General features: G+C 44.8%; 1 protein-coding gene across 3 annotated transcripts; it reads left to right on the top strand.

The window, feature by feature from the left end:
- Nucleotides 1-5,374: 5,374 nt before the first annotated feature.
- On the top strand, nt 5,375-19,230 carry LOC117889250 (zinc finger protein 436-like). 3 transcript variants are annotated; one of them, XM_034793186.1, is made up of 3 exons: nt 5,377-5,737; nt 8,204-8,352; nt 12,466-19,230. In XM_034793186.1, exons 2-3 carry the CDS (start codon nt 8,328-8,330, stop codon nt 13,332-13,334), a joined length of 894 nt encoding a protein of 297 aa, XP_034649077.1. In that variant the 5' UTR covers nt 5,377-5,737; nt 8,204-8,327; the 3' UTR covers nt 13,335-19,230. The 3 variants fall into 3 exon arrangements, with proteins under 3 accessions (XP_034649074.1, XP_034649077.1, XP_034649075.1); XM_034793183.1 differs by lacking the exon at nt 8,204-8,352 and having other exon boundaries at nt 5,375-5,737; nt 12,463-19,230; XM_034793184.1 differs by lacking the exon at nt 8,204-8,352 and having other exon boundaries at nt 5,380-5,737.
- Nucleotides 19,231-19,482: the final 252 nt, after the last annotated feature.

Below are 19,482 nucleotides of genomic sequence, written 5' to 3'. Positions count from 1 at the left end.
CTTGGACTGACATGCATGTCTTATTCTCTCTTGACCAAGGGTTTTAAGGCTGCACAGCTCCCTAGATTACACTGTGATGTCCCCAGCAAACTGTCTGCCTGTCTTAACTTCCATAATCCTTGGAGAGCGATCACACAGCTCTTTCTAAGCAAGAACATTTATTCTTTAGATAAAAGAAAAAAAAATTCTTATTTATTGGGCTACTTATCCAGAAGTCCATTTTTTGTCTGTTGGTCTGTGGAGAATCCGGTTTGAATCAGAATATATGAGCTTCCCTAGGAAATGGTACCTCTCTGGAGATGTTATAATTTGAGTGATTTGCCTTAATCATTTATTACTGTTTTCACTTCCTGGAGGAGCTGTGGTATCCATCTCCCCACGATGGAGTGTATACAATCCCTGGCCCACAATGATACATAAACCATTTATATACTTAATATGATATGGTCTTCCATAGCTATTGTAGGAAGTTACCTTGTCTGTCTCATCTCCTCCCTAAATAAGTGGGTGTAACTGTGATGCTTGACCGGCATCCTAGAGGAATCCACGGGTTTATTCCCTGAATGGAGTTTAAGCCATTACCTTTCATAAGGTAATATTTCACCTATGCATGTAATAAACATTCTGCTAGCAAGTCAGCATACATCCCTCAGAAATCTGTACAGTTGTTTAACAATCATCCTGTATAATTTCTCCTGTTAGGACCTACAGGGTGAAGCTCCTGCTTTCCCCCTCTTGCCCTTGTTCCCCCAAAACCTTTGGGTGTGAACTTGAGACCTGGTCCTCCCACTCCCACCTTCCATCTGGTTTTTAGGGGGCGTGTGTGGTGTCCCTTTGTCCCTCAAGGTATCAGCTCCTCTGGCAGTGGGCTGAGTCCCCGCGTATTCTTCGGACAAAAGAGAGAAATCAAGCAAGGCTGCCTCCCTGTGAAGCGGCTCTCAACCAGGCGTTGCTTTAACAGCAGAGGGATTGGACGAGAGATTCTTGAAACATCCCCCATGGCCAAATTCCTTTCTCTAGGCCACCTCCTCAGAGGTTGGGGCGCCGGGGACTCCTGTGGCTTTACTTCAGCTTCTGTGGGGGAATGGGAGGAGTATCGATCCCCCATCCCGATGGGGTGGCCTGTTCATCTCTGTATATTAGAATCATAGAATATCAGGGGTGGAAGGGACCTCAGGAGGTCATCTAGTCCAACCTGCTCAAAGCAGGACCAATCCCCAGACAGATTTTTGCCCCAGATCCCTAAATGGCCCCCTCAAGGATTGAACTCACAACCCTGGGTTAAGCAGGTCAATGCTCATATTTAATCAAGGAGTGCAACAGATTTTCCTCCACCAGGCTCAGGATCCTTTACATTTTCACAGACCATCAGGCAGTCACAGGCTCTGGGGAGAATTTCCCCTTCTTTCCTGGCTGTAGTTACTGTTGTCATCTCCCAAGCAGCTGTCTTACACTTGGGCATGTCATAGATTGAGCAGTGCACTGGATTTGCTTCCGTTTCCCTACTTTTGGCTGGAGTCACTGCCATCCCCATGCTCTGTACTTCCTCTGGTTCCCTGATAAGAGTAGTCAGAAAAGTTATTTCCCTGGCCTGGGCTTCAGGACCCAGAGGGTTTCCCTTTAATTCAGTAGGTCTCCTCACTCCCCTCGAGTAGGCAGCTATCTCACCCACCCTCTCCTCAGGTATTTGTTTGCATATACTGAGAAAATAACCTGATTCCTCTTGAATACTGGCAGGGAGGATATGACCCTTCCCTACTCCCACCCCCAACACCACCTTTTCAACTACTCCGTTAGCATTCTGGCTAACACAGTCCCTTGAAGGCCTGGAGTTAGCAGAGGGGGTCTGATTCACCCCTTCTGTTTTTAGAGCCATATTATTCCCCAAAGCAAAGAATATGGATATATGACAATGAACCTACCCCTTGTGCCCTGACCCTTCCTGAGTCTGTATAGAAACCTGTGGTGTAGGTTGAGGGAAGGCTCTTATACCAGGAGTTTTTACCCACATTTCATACCAAGCTTAACTATCTCTCCTGGTATCTCTCCATTCAGTGAATGTCTCCCCATTGACTGCCACCTTCTCTTCCCACTGAGGGTCCAATGGGTCTGCACCTAAGAGAGTGCAGCATGAAACATGGGCAGTAGTTTGGGGTGTGACTGACTCAGCATGAACATTGTATGCCATCAGTGTTCTATGTGACTCCCTCCCCCTGGAGATTGTCACCCAGTTAACTCTGTGAGGTTGGGGTTGCAGCTGGCTTTTCGAGCATTGCACTGGGCGGAGCAGGCAATCCCAGGCAAATTGACCTGGCTGATCACAGATGAGACACTACTTTGTCCGACCCATCCCATGGCTTCCCTGCTGCCAGGTGTGGGCCTCTGCTTGCGTTCAATCCCTGTGATCTGGTCCCATTCCTTCATTGCTCGGTTTTCTATCAAACCCAGGTTGACTCTCCACATAATGGCCTGCCAATTTCCCAACTGCAGTTTTATCTCTGTGATCTTTATCTACTAACCCTGGTTTTAGGTCAGGATAGCAGAGTTTATAGAATTGTTTTAAACCCATTATTTTGTAGGCCTCATGTGTTGTGGCAAGCTGCCACAGTCATTAATACAATATGGGGTCTCCCAAAGATACTGTAGAAAGTTGCCCTCTGATGCTTAACACAATTTTAACAAGGGGGAAGGTACACACGTCAGAATAGGGAAAGAACATGTTAAAGAATAATATTTAGATAAGTTAAATGTATTCAAGTTGGCAGGGACTGATGAAATGGACCATAAGCCTATGGATGATGGGATGGATCGTGTACCCTTAGGATCAAGCCTATGGATGATTACTGGGGCTCTTTGGCAATGTATAGTGGTAAATTCTGGCTCCTTCTCAGGCTCAGGTTGGGTGCCCCTGAACTAGATGAAGCAATCTTAGAGAACCATTAGTGATTATCTTCAAGAGCTCAGGGAGAAGTGGGTGAGGTCCCAGAGGACTGGAGAAGGACCCAAACATAATGCCTATCTTTAAAAGGAGGAACAAATAGGACCTGAGGATTTATCGACCAGTCAGTCTAACTTTGATACATGGGAAGATACAGGAATAAATTATTAAACAATTTGTAAACACCTAGAGGAAAATGGGGTAACAAGTAATAGCCAACATGGATTTGTCAATAACAAATCATGCCAAAACAAACTGTCCTTCTTTAATGGGGTTATGGCCTATGGACATAAGACTGGCCATACTGTGTCAGATCAATGGTCCATCTACCCCAGTATCCTGTCTTCTGACAGGGGCTGGTGCCAGATGCTTCAGAGGGAATGAACAGAACAGGGCAGTTATCAAGTAATCCATCCCGTTGTCCAGTCCCAGTTTATGGCAATCATTGGTTTAGGGACACCCAGAGCATGGGGTTGTGTCCTTTACATCTTGGCTAATAGCCATTGATGTACCAATCCTCCATGAACTTACCTCATTCTTTTTTGAAGCCAGTTATACTTTTGGCCTTTACAATATCCACTTTCAACGAGTTCCACAATTGACTGAACATTGTGTGAAGAAGTAGTTCCTTTACGTTTTCTTTTTAAATCTGCTGCCTGTTAATTTCATTTGGTGACCTCTGGTTCTGTTTTTGTGTGAAGGGATAAATAACACTTCCTTATTCACTTTCTCCTTTATCATATTCCCCCCTTAGTCATCTCTTTTCTAAGATGAACAGTCTTTTAAAAATATCTCCTCAGATGGAAGCTGTTCTATACCCCTAATCATTTTTGTTGCCTTTCTCTGTACTTTTTCCAATTCTAATATATCTTTTTTGAGATGAGACCACCAGAACTGTATACAGTATTCAAGGTGTGGGCGTATCATGGATTTATGTAGTGGCATTAGGCTATTTTCTGTCTTATTATCTATCCCTTTCCTAATGGTTCCTAACATTCTGCTAGCTTTTTTGACTGCGGCAACACATGGAGTGTGTTTTCAAAAACTCCATGATGACTCCAAGATCTTTTTCTTGAGTGCTAACAAATAGTTTAGACGGCCACATTTTGTATATGGAGTTGGGTTATGTTTTCCACTGAGCACTTTGCACATATCAACATTGAATTTCATCTGCCATTTTGTTGCCCAGTCACCCAGTTTTGTGAGATCCCTTTGTAACTCTGCAATTAGTTTTGGACTTAACTATCTTGAGTTATTTTGTATTGTCCGCAGTGCAGTGTTCACCTCCGTTTCCAGATCATTTATAAATATGTTGAACAGCACTTGTCCCAGGCCTTGGAGGACCCCGCTATTTACCTCTCTCCACTGTGTAAACTGTCCATTTATTCCTGCCTTTTGTTTCCTATCTTTTAACCGTTTACTGATCCATGAAAGGACCTTCCCTCTTCTCCCATGACTGCTTACTTTGCTTAAGAGCAAAGAGTAGATTGCTTTATGGGAATGTCATGTGGGACTGTGCCAAAAGTCAAGCTAACTAGGGAAATGTGGTCTAGATTAATTTACTGTAAGGTGTGTGCACAACTTGTTGAAAGACAAAACTCAAAGACTAGTTATCAGTGGTTCATTGTCAGACGGGATGACATTGTCCTGGGTCTGGTACTATTCAACATTTTCATTCATGATTTGAATAATGGAGTGGATAGTATGCTTATAAAGTTTCCAAGCAGCACTAATCTGGTAGGGGTTGCAGGCACTTTGGAGGACAGGATTAGAATTCAAAATGATCTGGACAAATTGGAGTCTGAAATCAGTAAGATGAAATTCAATAAAGACAAGTGCAAAGTACTACACCTAGAAAGGAAAAATCAAATGCACAGATACAAAAAGGGGAATAACTGGCTAGGCTGTAAGACACTGGAGGTAGTTGTTCTACTCTACTCAGCTGAAATATCATGTCCAGTTTTGGGCACCACACTTGAATTGGAGAGAGTCCAGAGGAAAGCAACAAAAATGATAAAAGGTTTAGACAGCTTGACCTATGAGGAAATGTTGGTGGGGAGGGAGAAATCTGGGCATGTTTAGTCTTGGGAAAAGAAGACAATGGAAATATGAGAAGTCCTCAAATATATTAAGTGCTGTTATAAAGAGAGTGGTGATCAATTGTTCTCCATGTCCACTGAAGGTAGGACAAGAAGTAATTGGCTTAATCTGCAGCAAGGAAGTTTTACGTCGTATATTAGGAAAAAACTTTCTAATTATAAGGGTGGTTAAGTATTGGAACAGGCTTCCAAAGTTGGTTTTTAAGAACAAGCTGGACAAACACTTGTCAGGGATGGTCTAGGGATGGTCCTGCATGGGGGGCTGAGGAGGGGCTTAGCTGAACTAAATGAGCCCTTGAGATCACTTCCAGCCCCACATTTCTGATTCTTGAGACCTATTGGAAGGGTGGGGGCAGAATGTCCCATATCTGCTACGGTGGGGTTCTTACATCATCCTCTGAAACATTTTTTACTGGCTACTGTTGTAGACAGGGAACTGGAATAGATGGACCTAGTTTCTGTATCCATTTTCCCGTTTTTGCAAATACATATCGACCTCCACCCATGAAAGGGATGAGCCTACATCATGGACCACTGCAGGTAAAATCTGTTTGGGGAATACTGAACGGGCCTCTTTGCTTTGCAGTGAGAGGAATTGCTGACTCTGCTGTGCTCATCCAAATGGCAAAATGGGAAGATCTATGGGTCCCAAGTTTCCAGGACTTCAAGGAAAGGAAACTCTCAAAAGACACCCACACAGGTGAGGAAGAAGTTAAACCAACTGAGAAAACCTCTCCCTGCCAAGTATAAAGCTGGAATTCCAGCAACGCTATTGCGAACTCCATAGTTCTCTCACTTAATCTTGTTCATAGATTTTAAGGCTAGAAGGGGTTAAAAATGAAATAAATAAATCCAGATAAAGAAGGGAAATAAAAGCAGCATTAAAAACCAGATATAACAAAAGAAAAAAATGAGTAAATTGTTGGCAGTGAGTCCAAGTCTGCAGTTAGGAAATGCAGATGATAAAGGAAACTAAAGGGATCAATGAAAAATCCTATAGCCAGGGGAATAGGACAACGAGATTTATTTATATTGATCTGTCTGTCAGGATCAAACATCTACAAATGATATAGCTCAAGTAATAGATAAAGTCATGTGTCAGTCATGATACAGAAAAGGCAGAAATATCAATAAATGTTTCTGTTCTGTATTTAGAAAGGAGCAGAATGATGTATTCACATCTTAGGCCTTGGCTACACTGGTGCTGTACAGCGCTGCAACTTGCTGCGCTCAGGGGTGTGAAAACGCCCCCCCCCCCCCACTCCCCCAGCGCAGCAAGCTATTCCCCTCAGAGAGGTGGAGTACTTGCAGCGCTGCGAGAGAGCTCTCGCAGCGCTGGCGGCGCGACTACACTCGCGCTTGAATCCCTTGAAGCCAAGGCCGTAGAGTGATAATGAAATACTTTATATTCTATCAGTAACTAGGGAGGATGTTAAACAGCAACTATTAGCCAGGTTTATACCAGCAGGACCAACAATTTTAAGTGATGAGCTCTCTGAACCATTAATGTTGACTTTTAACAAATCTTAGGACACCAGGAAAATTCCAGAGGACTGGAAAAAAGCTAATGTAACAATATTTTAAAAGAATAGATAGGATCACTTGGTAAAATAATATTGACTTCAATATAGCTAAATGCAAACATATACACCTAGGAAGGAAGAATGTCGGCCGTATTTACAGGATAGGGGACTCGATTCCAGGAAGCAATGACTGAAAAAGATTTGGTGATGATGGTAGATAATCAGGTGAACATGAGCTCCCACTGCAAAAGGGCTGATGTGGTCCTAGAATGCATAAGCTAGGAAATCTAGAGCAGCTGTAGGGAAGCTATTTTACTTCTGTATTTGGCACAGGTGTGACCACTGCTAGAATCCTGCGTTTAGTTCTGGTGTCCACAATTCAGGAAGGATGTTGTTAAATTGGAGAAGGTTCAGAGAAGAGCCATGAGAATGATCAAAGGATTAGAAAACCTGCCTTATAGTGACAGACTCGAGGAGCTCAATCTATTTAGCTTAACAAAGAGTAGGTTAAGGGGTGACTAGATTACTGTCTATAAGTGCCTACATGGAGAACAAATATTTAATAATGAGCTCTTCAGTCTAACAGAGAAAGGAATAACACATCCCAATAGTTGGAAGTTGAAGTTAGACAAGTTCAGACTGGAAATTGGCATACATTTTTAACAATGAGGGTAATTAACCATTGGAACAATTTACTGAGGGTTGTGATGGATTCTCCATCAATGACCATTTTTAAACCAAGATTGGATATTTTTCTAAATGATATGCTCGTTTGGCCTGGTTCTATGGCCTGTGTTATGCAGAAGGCCAGACTGGATGATCACAATGGTCTCTTCTGGTCTTGGAGTCTATGAACTATATAGACTAGTTGGTGTGACATCGTTCCAAACAAAATCATGGACAGGCTGATTTGGGACTCAGTAAATAATTAAAGGATTGTAGCATAACATGGTTTTATGGATAATAGGTAAGGCTGTGTGCTTGTCACGGAGGTCACAGATTCCATGACTTTCTGTGACCTCCATGACTTCTGCAACGGCCGGTGCTGGCTCAGGGGCTGGGCTAGCAGCAGCAGTTTGGGTGTGTGGGAGGGGGCTCAGGGCTGGGGCAGGGGGTTGGGGTGCATGGCAGCGCTTACGGGGAGCGGGCGGCACTCCCTGGCTCCCACCACCATGTTCCTGCAGCTTCTAGGCGGAGCAGCCAGGGGGGCTCCACGCGCTGCCCGCTCCCGCATGCACTGCCCTCGCAGCTCCCATTGGCTGCAGTTCCTGGCCAATGGGAGCTGTGGAGCCGATGCTTGTGGTGGGAGCAGCGCACAGAGCTCCAAGCTACAGGGACATGCTGGATAGGGAGCTTGCCAACCCCCAGACTCCATATCACCAGCAGGGGTCCGGGCCACCGGCACCCGCAGCGCTCCCGTCCTGTCCCCCTGGGCACATGCAGTGCCCTGGCCCAAGTTTTATTTAGGGGTATATAGTAAAAGTCATAAACAGGTCACGGGCCGTGAATTTTTGTTTACTGCCCGTGACCTATCCATGACTTTTACTAAAAATACCCGTGACTAAAATGTAGCCTTTGTGACGTTGCACTCCAGAATGCTATCTGCAGTCTGTTAGCAATACTGCACCCCAATGTGTTTTTAGGCACCCAGGGACCAGGAACCCAGAACTTTGCGAGAACACCTATGAATGACATCTTAGGGTTTAAAGATACTGGAAGGGTGTGTAACCAGAGACAAACAGGGATTTTACATGCACTGCCTCCGCCATGGACAGTGTCCAAGACTCCAGCAGTAAGTTCAGGAGGAGGGTGTGACATTGCACTCCATATGCTTTATAAAAATATGTTTATAAGTGTGAATATGATGTAACTGGAATATGCTTTATGCAAAAGGTCTCTTGTAAGGTATCATTACAAACCTTATAATCTACTGAGTGTGATCATCCTATTTGTATGTATCATTCTTGTATCTAAAACTAGAAATATAACTCTGAAGTCCTATTATAATTATGCAAAGTGTGGGCCATTAATGGTGGTTTAGAATCTTGATGACTCCCATTGACTAGGACAATAGTTGTAAATGGCTCTGTTTACTTGCAAGCGTTCCTGTGAGTCAGGCCGGGAAGAGTGAAGGCTTGGGGTCTCACAGGACATGTGACCCTGTCACCTGGTACTGGAAGCCATCTTAAACCTGGTGCTTTTCCATTTAGGAGGAGGAGTGGGGACCCAGAGAGACAAAAGATTCCCGCCTTGTGCCAAAGCTATAAAAGGGGATAGAACAGACCAGAGGGGGCTGCCAGTCATGAGAAATCCCCTAGTTACCACCCGAGCTGGAACTAACAAGGACTGTACCAGGGGGAAGGATTAGGCCTAGATTAGGAAGGAGTCTAGTCTGTGAAAGAAGCTTATTGGAACATCTCTGAGGGTGAGATTTACCTGTAATCAGTTTCTTAATGCATTAGGCTTAGACTTGCGTGTTTTGTTTTATTTTGCTTGGTAATTCACTTTGTTCTGTCTGTTATTACTTGAAACCACTTAAATCCTACTTAATAAAATCACTTTTGTTTATTAATTAACTCAGAGTAAGTGATTAATACCTGGGGGAGCAAACAGCTGTGCCTATCTCTCTATCAGTGTTATAGAGGACGGACAATTTATGAGTTTACCCTGTTTAAGCTTTATACAGAGTCGAACAGATTTATTTGGGATTTGAATCCCATTGGGAGCTGGGTGTCTGGGTGCTGGAGACAGGAGTACTTGCTGAGCTGTTTTCAATTAATTCTGCAACTTTGGGGGTGTGGACCAGCTCCTGGGTCTGTGTTGCAGCAGGCTAGTGTGTCTGGCTCAAGAAGACAGGGTTCTGGAGTCCCAAGCTGGCAAAGAAAACAGGCACAGTTCAGCACATCAGGTGACAGTCCCAAGGGGGTCTCTGTGACCAAACCCTTCACAGCCTTAACAATAGGTCTTGTCAAATAAGTTTTATCGTTTTTTGATGCCATTATAGATTTGGTTTATAAAGACCATTGTATTGTCATAATATACTTAAACTTCTATAATGTATGTCTTGGAATACATTTTGAAAGAGAAATTAGTTAAGGACAAAAGTAAACAGTAATTGGGCTAAAATACAACATGGTTTTATAAAAGGTAAATAATTCCAGACCAACCTCTTTCTTTAAGAAGATAACTGAATTTGTAGACAAAGGAAATACAGTAGATCTAATCTACCTGGATTTCAGTAAGACATTTGATACAGTTCCACAGGGGACGTTATTAATTAAATTGGAGAAGATGGGGATTAATATGACAATTGAAAGATGGATAAGGAACTGGTTAAAGAAAAGAGTACAGTGGTTCATACTGAAAGGTGAACTGTCAGACTGGAGGGAGGTTACTAGTGGAGTTCCTCAGGGATCAGTCTTGGGACCAATCTTACCTAACATTTTCATTAATGTCACAAAAAGTGGGTGTGTGCTAATAATATTTGCAAATGACACGAAGTTGGGAGGCATTGCCAATACAGAGGAGGACTGGAATGTCATACAGGAAGATCTGGATGACCTTGAAAACTTGAGTAATAGAAATGGAATTAAATTTAATATGACAAGGTCATGAACTTAGGGACTAACAACAAGAATTTTTGCTATAAACTGGAGACTTATCAGTTGGAAGCAACAGAGGACAAAGATGTTGGTGTTTTGGTTGATCACAGGATAACTATGAGCCGCCAATGTGATGTGCCCGTGAAAAAAGCTAATGCACTCCTAGGAGGCATCAGGCAAAGTATTTCCAGTAGAGATAGGGAAGCGTTAGCACCATTATACAAGGCATTGGTGAGACCTCATCTGGAAGGCTGTGTGCAATTCTGGTCTCCCATATTTAAGAAAGATGAATTCATACTGGAACAGGTACAGAGAGAGGCTACTAAGATGATCAGAGAAGTGGAAAACCTACCTTATGAGAGGAGACTCAAAGAACTTGGCTTGTTTAGCCTAACCAAACAAAGGCTAGGAGGAGATATGATTGCTCTCTATAAATATGAAGGCGAGGACTATAACAGGGTTTAAAAGAGAACTAGATAAATTCATGGAGGTTAAGTCCATTAATGGCTATTAGCCAGGATGGGTAAGGAATAGTGTCCCTAGCCACTGTCTGTCAGAGGGTGGACATGAATGGCAGGAGAGAAATCACTTGTTCTAAATCCATCCGAGGGATAAATACCAAGGAGGGAGAGGAGTTATTTACATTAAGTGCCAGTGTTGACACAAGAACAAATGGCTAAACGGGCCATCAGCAAGGTTAGGCTTGAAATTAGATGAAGGCTTCTTACCATCAGAGGAGAGAAGTTCTGGAACAGCTTCCAAGGGGAGCGGTGGGACTAAAAAACTTAACTGGCTTCAAGCCTAAGCTTGATAAGTTTATGGTGGGGATGGTATGAGGAGACTGCCTACAATGCCATGTGGCCCATCGGTGACTCCTGCCCCTTTGCCCCTCACGACTGGTTGCTTGACTTTGCCTTGAGATAGGGGTTGAGGCCATCTTAAAGTGTGCGCTTGAATAACACTTTAACTGCTCTTATCTGTTCCCATTTTACTAACAAATCCATCTGACTAGGCAGAAGCAACCTCACCGTGCCTGTGTCCCTTGTTTACACATTTTAGTATAAGAGTATCAAAAAGTCAAACCCAAAATTCTATCCCAGGCTAACAAACGGTCCAATATACTAACAGAAGAAAATATAAAATCCTTGCTGGTGACACAAATTGTTGGAGTGGTAAATAACACAGCCAACTGCAAGGTCACACACTGAGGATCAAAGAATTGCGGTCACACTTATAGAATAGGGGACTGTATCCTGGAAAGCAGTGACTTAGAAAGAACGATAGATAAACAATTGAACAAGAGCTCCTAGTACAATGTTGTAGCTAAGAGGGTGAACACAATCCTTGTATTCGTAAGTAGGGGAGGATCAGTTAGGAGTAGGAAGGTTCTGTTGCTTATGTATATGGCATCAGTGAGACCATTTCTGGATACCGTGTCCAGCTGTGCGGTCCACACTTCAAAATGAACGTTGAAAAATTAGAAAACGTTCATTATAGGGCTACACGAATGAGCCGAGGTCTGGAAAATCTGCCTTATGGTGACAGGCTAAAGAAGCTCATTCTGTTTAGTTTATCAAAGAGACTGTCAAGAAGGGAGTTAATTAATCCCAATCTATAAGAATGTACATGAGCAGAATGTTTCTGATAGTTAACAGCTCTTTAATTTAGCATCAAAAGGAATAGCAAGATCCCATGGCTGGAAGCTGAAACGAAACAAATTCCAACTAGAAATATGGTGCTGTTATTTTAACAGTAAAGGGTAATTAACCAGTGGGAGAGTTTACCCAGGGAATTGCTGGGTTCTGTATCACTTGAAGTCTTTAAATCAAGATTGGATATCTTTTCAAAAGAGATTATATCGCTCATTGTATGGGCTTGATGCAGAAATTGCTGGGTGAGGTTCTGTGACCTGTGTTATGCAGGAGGTTCAGACTAGATGATCTAATGGTCTCATGTGACCTTAATAGCTATGAATCTAAGGACCCAGTATGATCAGTATGATAGTTCAACTAGTTCATTACTGTAACCAGCAGCTGTCATGACCTCAGGGTAGACCACTGCATTCCACCAACCTGGCTGGTTTCTGTTAGGAGCCCCTCCTCTTCCTTCATCTCTCTTCTCTGGGTTTTCAGACAGGAAGCTGAAGAACAGCTCTTCCCCGCTTATCTCCCTTGGGAAGGGCCCAGAGTCCTGGCTCCCAGTTTCTACATTTATCAGCATTGTTTTATTTATTTGCATTTCCCCTTTCCCTGAGTTCATTTTTCCTGAGCTCAGGCAGTGACTCTCTCTCTTTATCCTAGCAGATGATGAGATTGCAAGTGAGAGCGAAGAGGATGACAGTCCTCAGCCAGAAGGGCCTGAGAAAGTGGAGCCTCATGGGACGTTCTCAAGAAGATCCAAATCGAATGTTTCCCAGAATCAGCAGAGCTCAGAAAAGCAGCCGCAAAAGCCTGCAGGGAAGAGACGGGGTAAGTCTGCTCCCCAGGAGAGAGCTTTGGGGAAGCAGCAGAGAATCCACAAAGGGGAGGTGCCCAATGCGTGTCTGGAGTGTGGGAAAGTCTTTGGCCGGAAATCGCATCTCATTAGACACCAGAGAACTCACCGGCGAGAGAAGCCGACCATTTGTAATGAGTGCGGGAAGAGCTTCAGTCGCAGCTCAACCCTCATTGAGCACCAGAGAACCCACACGGGCGAGAAGCCCTACAAATGCACCGAGTGTGGGAAGAGCTTCAGCCAGAGCTCCCACCTCATCACGCACCAGAGGATCCACACCGGCGAAAAGCCCTACCAGTGCACTATATGCGGGAAGCGCTTCCACCAGAACTCGCATCTCCTGACCCACCAGAGAACCCACACGGGTGAGAAGCCCTACCAGTGTACCCAGTGCTGGGAGCGCTTCAGCCGTAGTTACACCCTGACCCGACATCAGCGGAGCCACACGGGGGAGCGGCCCTATCAGTGCCCTGACTGTGGCAAATGCTTCAGCCTCAACTCCACCCTCCTCAGCCACCAGAGAACACACACGGGCGAGAAGCCCTACAAATGCTCTAAGTGCGGTAAGAGCTTCACACGGAGCTCCACGCTCGTCCAGCACCAGAGAACGCACATAGGGGACAAGATCTATACGTGCCCCTGCTGCAACAAGGTGGCTTGCTCTAGCCTGTTCTTCTGAGTCGGGCTGCGGGACCTGCTCCAGCGTGTCCTTCTGAGCCCGAGCACGGGACCACTTCAGCCTGCCATAGGATTCCTCTTTTCCTGTTTGTGGTTAGATCCTAAAGAGCAGGGACTGCCTAGGCACTTGGAGATGCTTTTCCTGTAGGAACCACGCGAGCACAGCTCCTCAACAGGGAAAAGCTCACACTTTTGTTTTAGTTCAGCGACTTTCCCTCTTGTGCATGTGCATGCTGGGGGAATGTAATACTTCCCTTACATCTCCCTCCTGATTTCATAATCCTGTGCACTTCAATGCATTTCAGGATCTCGGTGCTTCACACACACGAATGAAGTAGGCCTCCCACAGGTTTGAGAGAGAGGGACATTTTAAAAATAAAAAAGGGAGGTGATGTGACATCAGTGAGTCACCAGCAGAGCTGTCACGCTCCCCAGCCAGAATTCCTCACTTGTCCCGTATTGCTGTCGTGTTTCCTGTGTGAGAAAGGAGAAAAGCGAGGGCAAAGTCCCTTTTCGTGAGGTCTGCGAGCTCTGCCAAAATACATTCCTGGGGCTCTTTTGCTCATGAACCTCCCAGCCTTGAAGTTCTCTGGGTGTGATGAATGTAAGTCCGTATGACCTTCACACAGGGCAAGAGTTTCTCTTCCTTGGTGAAAGAGCACTGCTACTCTGCCGTAGTGGGCAATGCCAGTGACTGCGGTGTGGAGGGCTCTAAGAAAAGCAGACCAGATCATAGCAGAACAGCCTTCCAGAGTTAACACACCTGGAGTTCCCTGTTTTGTTGGTAGTGGGGAGGAAACCTTTTCCTTTTTGTACGTTGTACCTCTTTATATTGTTGATAAAGAAACCTGATAATTAAGCTCAGGAGAGATACAGTTGTATGATAATCTCTCTGTCTTGTTTGACCTAACACGTTTCTGATAGGAATTGTTCATTGTTTCTTTAAAGCCCAATTGAATTGTATGGACCCGCAATAGCATAGAAAAGGCCTGGAAAAGTACCTGCTTCACTTCAGACCAAAGCTCTGCTGGAATGAACTTCAGACCAAAGTCCTTGTGGAGCAAGTAAATCCAACTCTTTCCTCTGAAGTCAGCTGATCTGCAACTTCTTGAGGATTGTCTTTGCTGCAGAGTTAGCTCTTACCTGGTGTTGCCCCTAATCTCATCTCCCACACAACCCTCTCACACAAATTAATTGTGCTTTCTATCCCAGCTAGCTGGCCTGGCTACAGCTGCAGGTTGGAGCCTGGGTACTACTTTCACTTGGATTGGTAACCCGCCCATTTGCAATGAAGGTGCAAGATAAATCACTCGAGCGCTGATAGTCTTCCAATGCCTTCCCATAATTCCACTGTGTGCCCTGAAGGACTGACCAGTTCGCTAGGAAAAAATCAGAGTGGCTGATCTTACTGCAGCACCAAAAAACCATGGGATGGACTTCTAGAAGTCCTAGCAATACATGTGGGGGAGCGAAGCACCAATAAGGACACTGTAATGTGGGTGTGGATTTATAGGGTGGTCACTCACGCCTGGCTGCTCATGACCCAAGCTAACTGTGCAGTGAAGACATACTCTAAGGATTTTTTTGAGCTGTGTCTTAAACCAGTGGTTCTCAACCTTTCCAGACTACTGTACCCCTGAATGAGACCCGCCGCACAGGGCTAAAGCCCGAACCCTGCTGCCCAGGGCTGAAGCGTGTAACTTAGGGGGTTCAGGTGGCCCCAGGCAACTGCCCTGCTTGCCATCCCCTAATGCCAGCTCTGCACTTGCAACCCCCTTAAACCCGTCCCACGACCCCCGTGAGGGTTTCAGCCCACAAGTTGAGAAACACTGATCTAGATCAGTTGACGTACCCCCTGAAATACCTCTGCGTACCCCAGGGATACACGTCTGGTTAAGAACCACTGTGTTAAACCATCTACATTTGAAAATGCCGAGTCACCAGCTGGGAGACGGTTCTGAATGCAAGAAAAGCTTCAGTCTTGACTCAACACTTGACTGCCACCAGGGAACCATAAATGGGCTGCAAACTGTCTCCCTCTTCCTGGCAAGAACTCCCGCAGTTTGCTGAACTCCCTGTATGATGTTTAGCTACCAGCTTAGGACTGGCTTAAAAGGATGATACTTTATCTTCTACAAAAACATCAGCGTTGAGCGAGCGGCTAGAAAATGAAAATTAGGTGGTCCTGCAGTTATCAGAAAAGCCGGGATGGAACTGAAAGAGATGCTTGAACAGGAGCCAGTGTTGAAGTTCTACATAAGTGGAAGGCCTATGAAAATCTTAAGAGGTGCCTCGCAATTTGATTTCGGGGAAGTCATTTTGCAGTCGTGGGAAGCAAGTTGACAGCTTACAGTTTATGCATTCAGGTCACACAGGTGCAGAAACTAGATGCACAAATACAAACAGACCTGTTAGGAATATTGCTTAAGTGCTAAGAGAAATTTTGACCGGCGGGCAAAGGCTGAAACACATCCAGATCTCTGATACCATATTACCTGTTCTATAAGGATGCAAAGTATGATGATAAAGCTACAGATGTGAGAGAAAGCTGTGCCATAGTAATGAAGTGTTGCCGGCTGCTGCCCTATCCATACTTGCTGTGTTAGAGAAAGGAGCCGAGGAAGCGAGAGTTGGAGATAAAACCTTGGCGATCCCTTTTCACAGCAAGTGAAAGGCCACAAAGAGGGAAAACGCTGAATGAAACAATTATGAAAGGACAGCCAAAGGTAACGCACAGCAGTCAGCACGGGACTATGGAGGTTACAGATATAAATGTACAGCAGTGAATGGCATGATTGTTCATAGACATAAAACTATTATACTCCCGTGAATGCTACAGGGAGGCTATTTGGGAATCGTACGTCAAAGAAATAAACCCAGAGGCTTCTCACATGTGAACAAGCTATTTGTTCTACTTGAGATACAATCTACAGACCCATGATTCCCTGTCTGATACTACAGAGACTATCAAATGGTCAGAGATGGGCCAAACCAGGGTATTCCAGTGCAGGGTTTGGAAGTTTTGCGGAGGTTTGAATCTGGATCTGAACTGCTTGACTCGGGCCCGGCTATACCAGCGGACATTACAGATTCTTATGTGGCAAAAAACAAGTGAAGTTTGTTACTGATCATTGCTCTTTGCACCCTGAAATGTGAACATTTGAAAGTATCTTTGTAAGACATGGAATTCCAGATAAAGACCCAGATTTTTAAAGGTATTTAGGCAGTGTTCCATTCAGCATTGCAAGGCCTAAGGCCCAGATTTTAAGGGTAGTTAGGGTGTCTAACTCCCAGTGGAAGTTAAGCACCTAACTACCTTAAAAAATCTGGGCTTAAGTGACTTAGCCCTGGTCTACACTAGGGGTGGGATCGATCTAAGTTAAGCAACTTCAGCTACATGAATAACGTAGCTGAAGTCGACATACTTAGATCGACTTACCGTGGTGTCTTCACCGTGGTGAGTTGACTGCTGCTGCTCCCCCGTTGACCCCGCCTGCGCTTCTCGCAGCGCAGAGAGAGCACTCGGGGGTCGATTTATCGCGTCTAGACTAGACACAATAAATCAATCCCCGCTGGATCGATCACTGCCCGCCGATCTGGCAGGTAGTGAAGACTTACCCTCAGATGGCTAAGTCCCATTTTCAAAAGTGACTTAGCAGCCTAAATCATTGAAAGTCATTGATTTCAATAGGAGTTAGGGTCTAGGTCTTAAGTGTTTGTCACTTTTGAGAGTGTGAATTAGCCATCTAAGTCACTTGGGGTAGATTCACAGAGCGGACTTAGGTGTTTCAACACCTAATTCTCCAGTGCCCTGCCACCCAGTGGAATTCACAGCCCTGAGTTATGCATCCAGGCCCCCCAAGCATTGTATGGGGAGAGTTAGATGCCTGATTCTCAGAAGCCAGCAAGCTGAGCAGGGAGCCACCGAAGCCAGCCAGGAGTGAAATGCAGAGGAAAGGGCAGGGGTTAGGACCCAGATCCACAAAGGCACTCCCAGGCCTTAAGTATCTGACCAACCGGCAGGAGAGATTCTCAGCTGTGGGGAGCTGCGGTGGACGCTCCACCTGCCCTGTGCGGGAGGTGGGCGGTTTCTCACAGCTGCCCGCCCGGATCTTACCATCAGAGCCTTGCACAGATGCAAAATTTGTATCCGCATCCGCACTGCTATCCGCAGAAATGGTTCACAGATGTAAAGCGGATACCTGCAGATTTGCAGGGCCCTAGTTATGGCACTTGCCTGGGAGGTGGGAGACCTGTTTTCAAACCCCTGCCTGATTTGGATTGGGGATTTGAATCAAGGTCTCCCATCTCCCAAGTGAGCACCCACACCACCAGGCTATTGGGTATTCTGCAGTGGCTCTTTCGGTCTCTGTGTTGTACCTGTTCCATTTGGTATTAAATAAATATTGGTGAGACGAGAGGACGCGCGAGAGAGACTGAGTAGCCTGATGGTTAGGGCACTTGCCTAGGCTGTAGAAGCAGCAGGTACAAATCCCTGCTCTGGTAAATATACAAACTGGCATCACTCCAACAGGAGAGGGATCCCCCCAGAATAGCTTGGTGCTTAGGGCATTCTCCAGTCAGCTGGGAAACCTGGGTTTAAGCCCTTGCTCCAAATCAGGCAGAGCACGCATTTAAAACTGGTAGAAACTAGGTGCTGAGGGGGACTTAGGCAGCAACTGAGTGGTGATTTTTTTTGAATGTCTGAGAGGCCTAAAATGTTGGATTTATGATCCTATATCCCTTTGTGAATATAGTGCTACCCTTTGCAACAGCGGGCGGAGCAATAGCAAAATATCTTTACGAATGTGGGCCAAAGTGTTCAGTGCTGTTCGAACAGAGTGTTCCCCTTGTAGCAATTAAGCAGTTTTCAGTTGATGTCGATTTTAAGGATGTGGTTTCAACTTCTAACCAGTTTAGATCAAATCCAAACAAGAGCTTAGTACAGATGGTGAAGAAGTGGATGAAGAAGCGACCAATCCTTTGGCTCGGCTCCATCCATCCACTAGTAGACAATGGAGAGTCACCCGCTCAGCTGTTGAGAAGATGAATGAAAATTAACCTGCCCAGCAAAGAAAAAGCTAAACAAGCCTCAAAATTAAGAGAGAATAAGATTAATGAGAACCAGAAAATTAAACAAAGCTACTTTGATTTTTAGAAGAACACACTCGTCCATCATTTCAGCTTTGGCAACACCGTTCATCCTTGTGCCTACACCACAAACAAGTGATTAGAGAGGCATAGGAAACACACAGAGCGCTCCAAAATCCTAGCAAGTATATCATGTGTTTGCTGCCCTTTGATTTAATAAACATATCCTGAGCTCCCAGATACAACGTCTTGTGCAAATGAACCATTAGAATTGTCATTGTGGGATAGAACAGAGAAAAACGGAGAGGTTAATTGGTCTGAAGAAGATAATACATTAAGAAGTTCTTAAACCACTACAGAAACTAATTAAAAATGTCATACGTCTTTATAGAAATAAGTGTATAAGGAGGTAAACGCTTGCTGGAGAGTGACGTGCAAGTTGCCTCTTCTGCTTGGAGAAGCAGAACGTAAAAAATAGCTGTTTTCTGTGTATGTGATGTTGAAATGTATATTGTATACATTGAGAGACATTAAGGCATTGTTTAAAAGAAGGAAGAGGTAGTGATATAAATACTAGAGTTAATAGATGACTCTTAGAATGTTAACAGGCATATGAGAATTTGGAGATGGCCCCTAAGAATTATTGATGGAGGGCAAAATTCTGCCCTGAATTCTACACCATCCAATCCCACTGAAGGCAGTGGGGGTTGTTAGGGCAGGACGTGCCATGTTGTTTTGAAGAAAATGATAGACTTGATGGTGCAGCTATGAATTCTAGCTGAACAATAAACTAGTTATTCTTCTCACTCGTGTGTCAGTATTTAGAGAATGCAAAGAACGTGTCACACCCATCCACAAACACCTCCACGGGATCCCCATTCATCCCAGAGCCAGTCCAGAAAAGACCCCTGTTTACATAGTCTTGTGCCAGTCAGCCTGGTATAACTCCTCCACTGTGTGTCTCCTCTCGGCCCTTCCTCACAATCTATCCCTGCATCAGCCTTCACCTCCGAACCTGCCAGGTATAACAGCCATCTTGTCTCTCTGCAACATCTCTC

The sequence above is a fragment of the Trachemys scripta genome, chromosome 16 (genome assembly GCF_013100865.1).
Source record: "Trachemys scripta elegans isolate TJP31775 chromosome 16, CAS_Tse_1.0, whole genome shotgun sequence".
Lineage (NCBI taxonomy): Eukaryota > Metazoa > Chordata > Testudines > Emydidae > Trachemys > Trachemys scripta.
This window is presented reverse-complemented; position numbering and strand designations above follow the sequence as displayed.

Coding starts and splice junctions, on each gene's coding strand:
- LOC117889250 (XM_034793183.1), top strand. CDS start 5,395: ATGTCCCATATCTGCTACGGTGGGGTTCTTACATCATCCTCTGAAACA. Junction 5,738..12,462: donor CTCAAAAGACACCCACACAG/GTGAGGAAGAAG, acceptor TCTTTATCCTAG/CAGATGATGAGATTGCAAGT.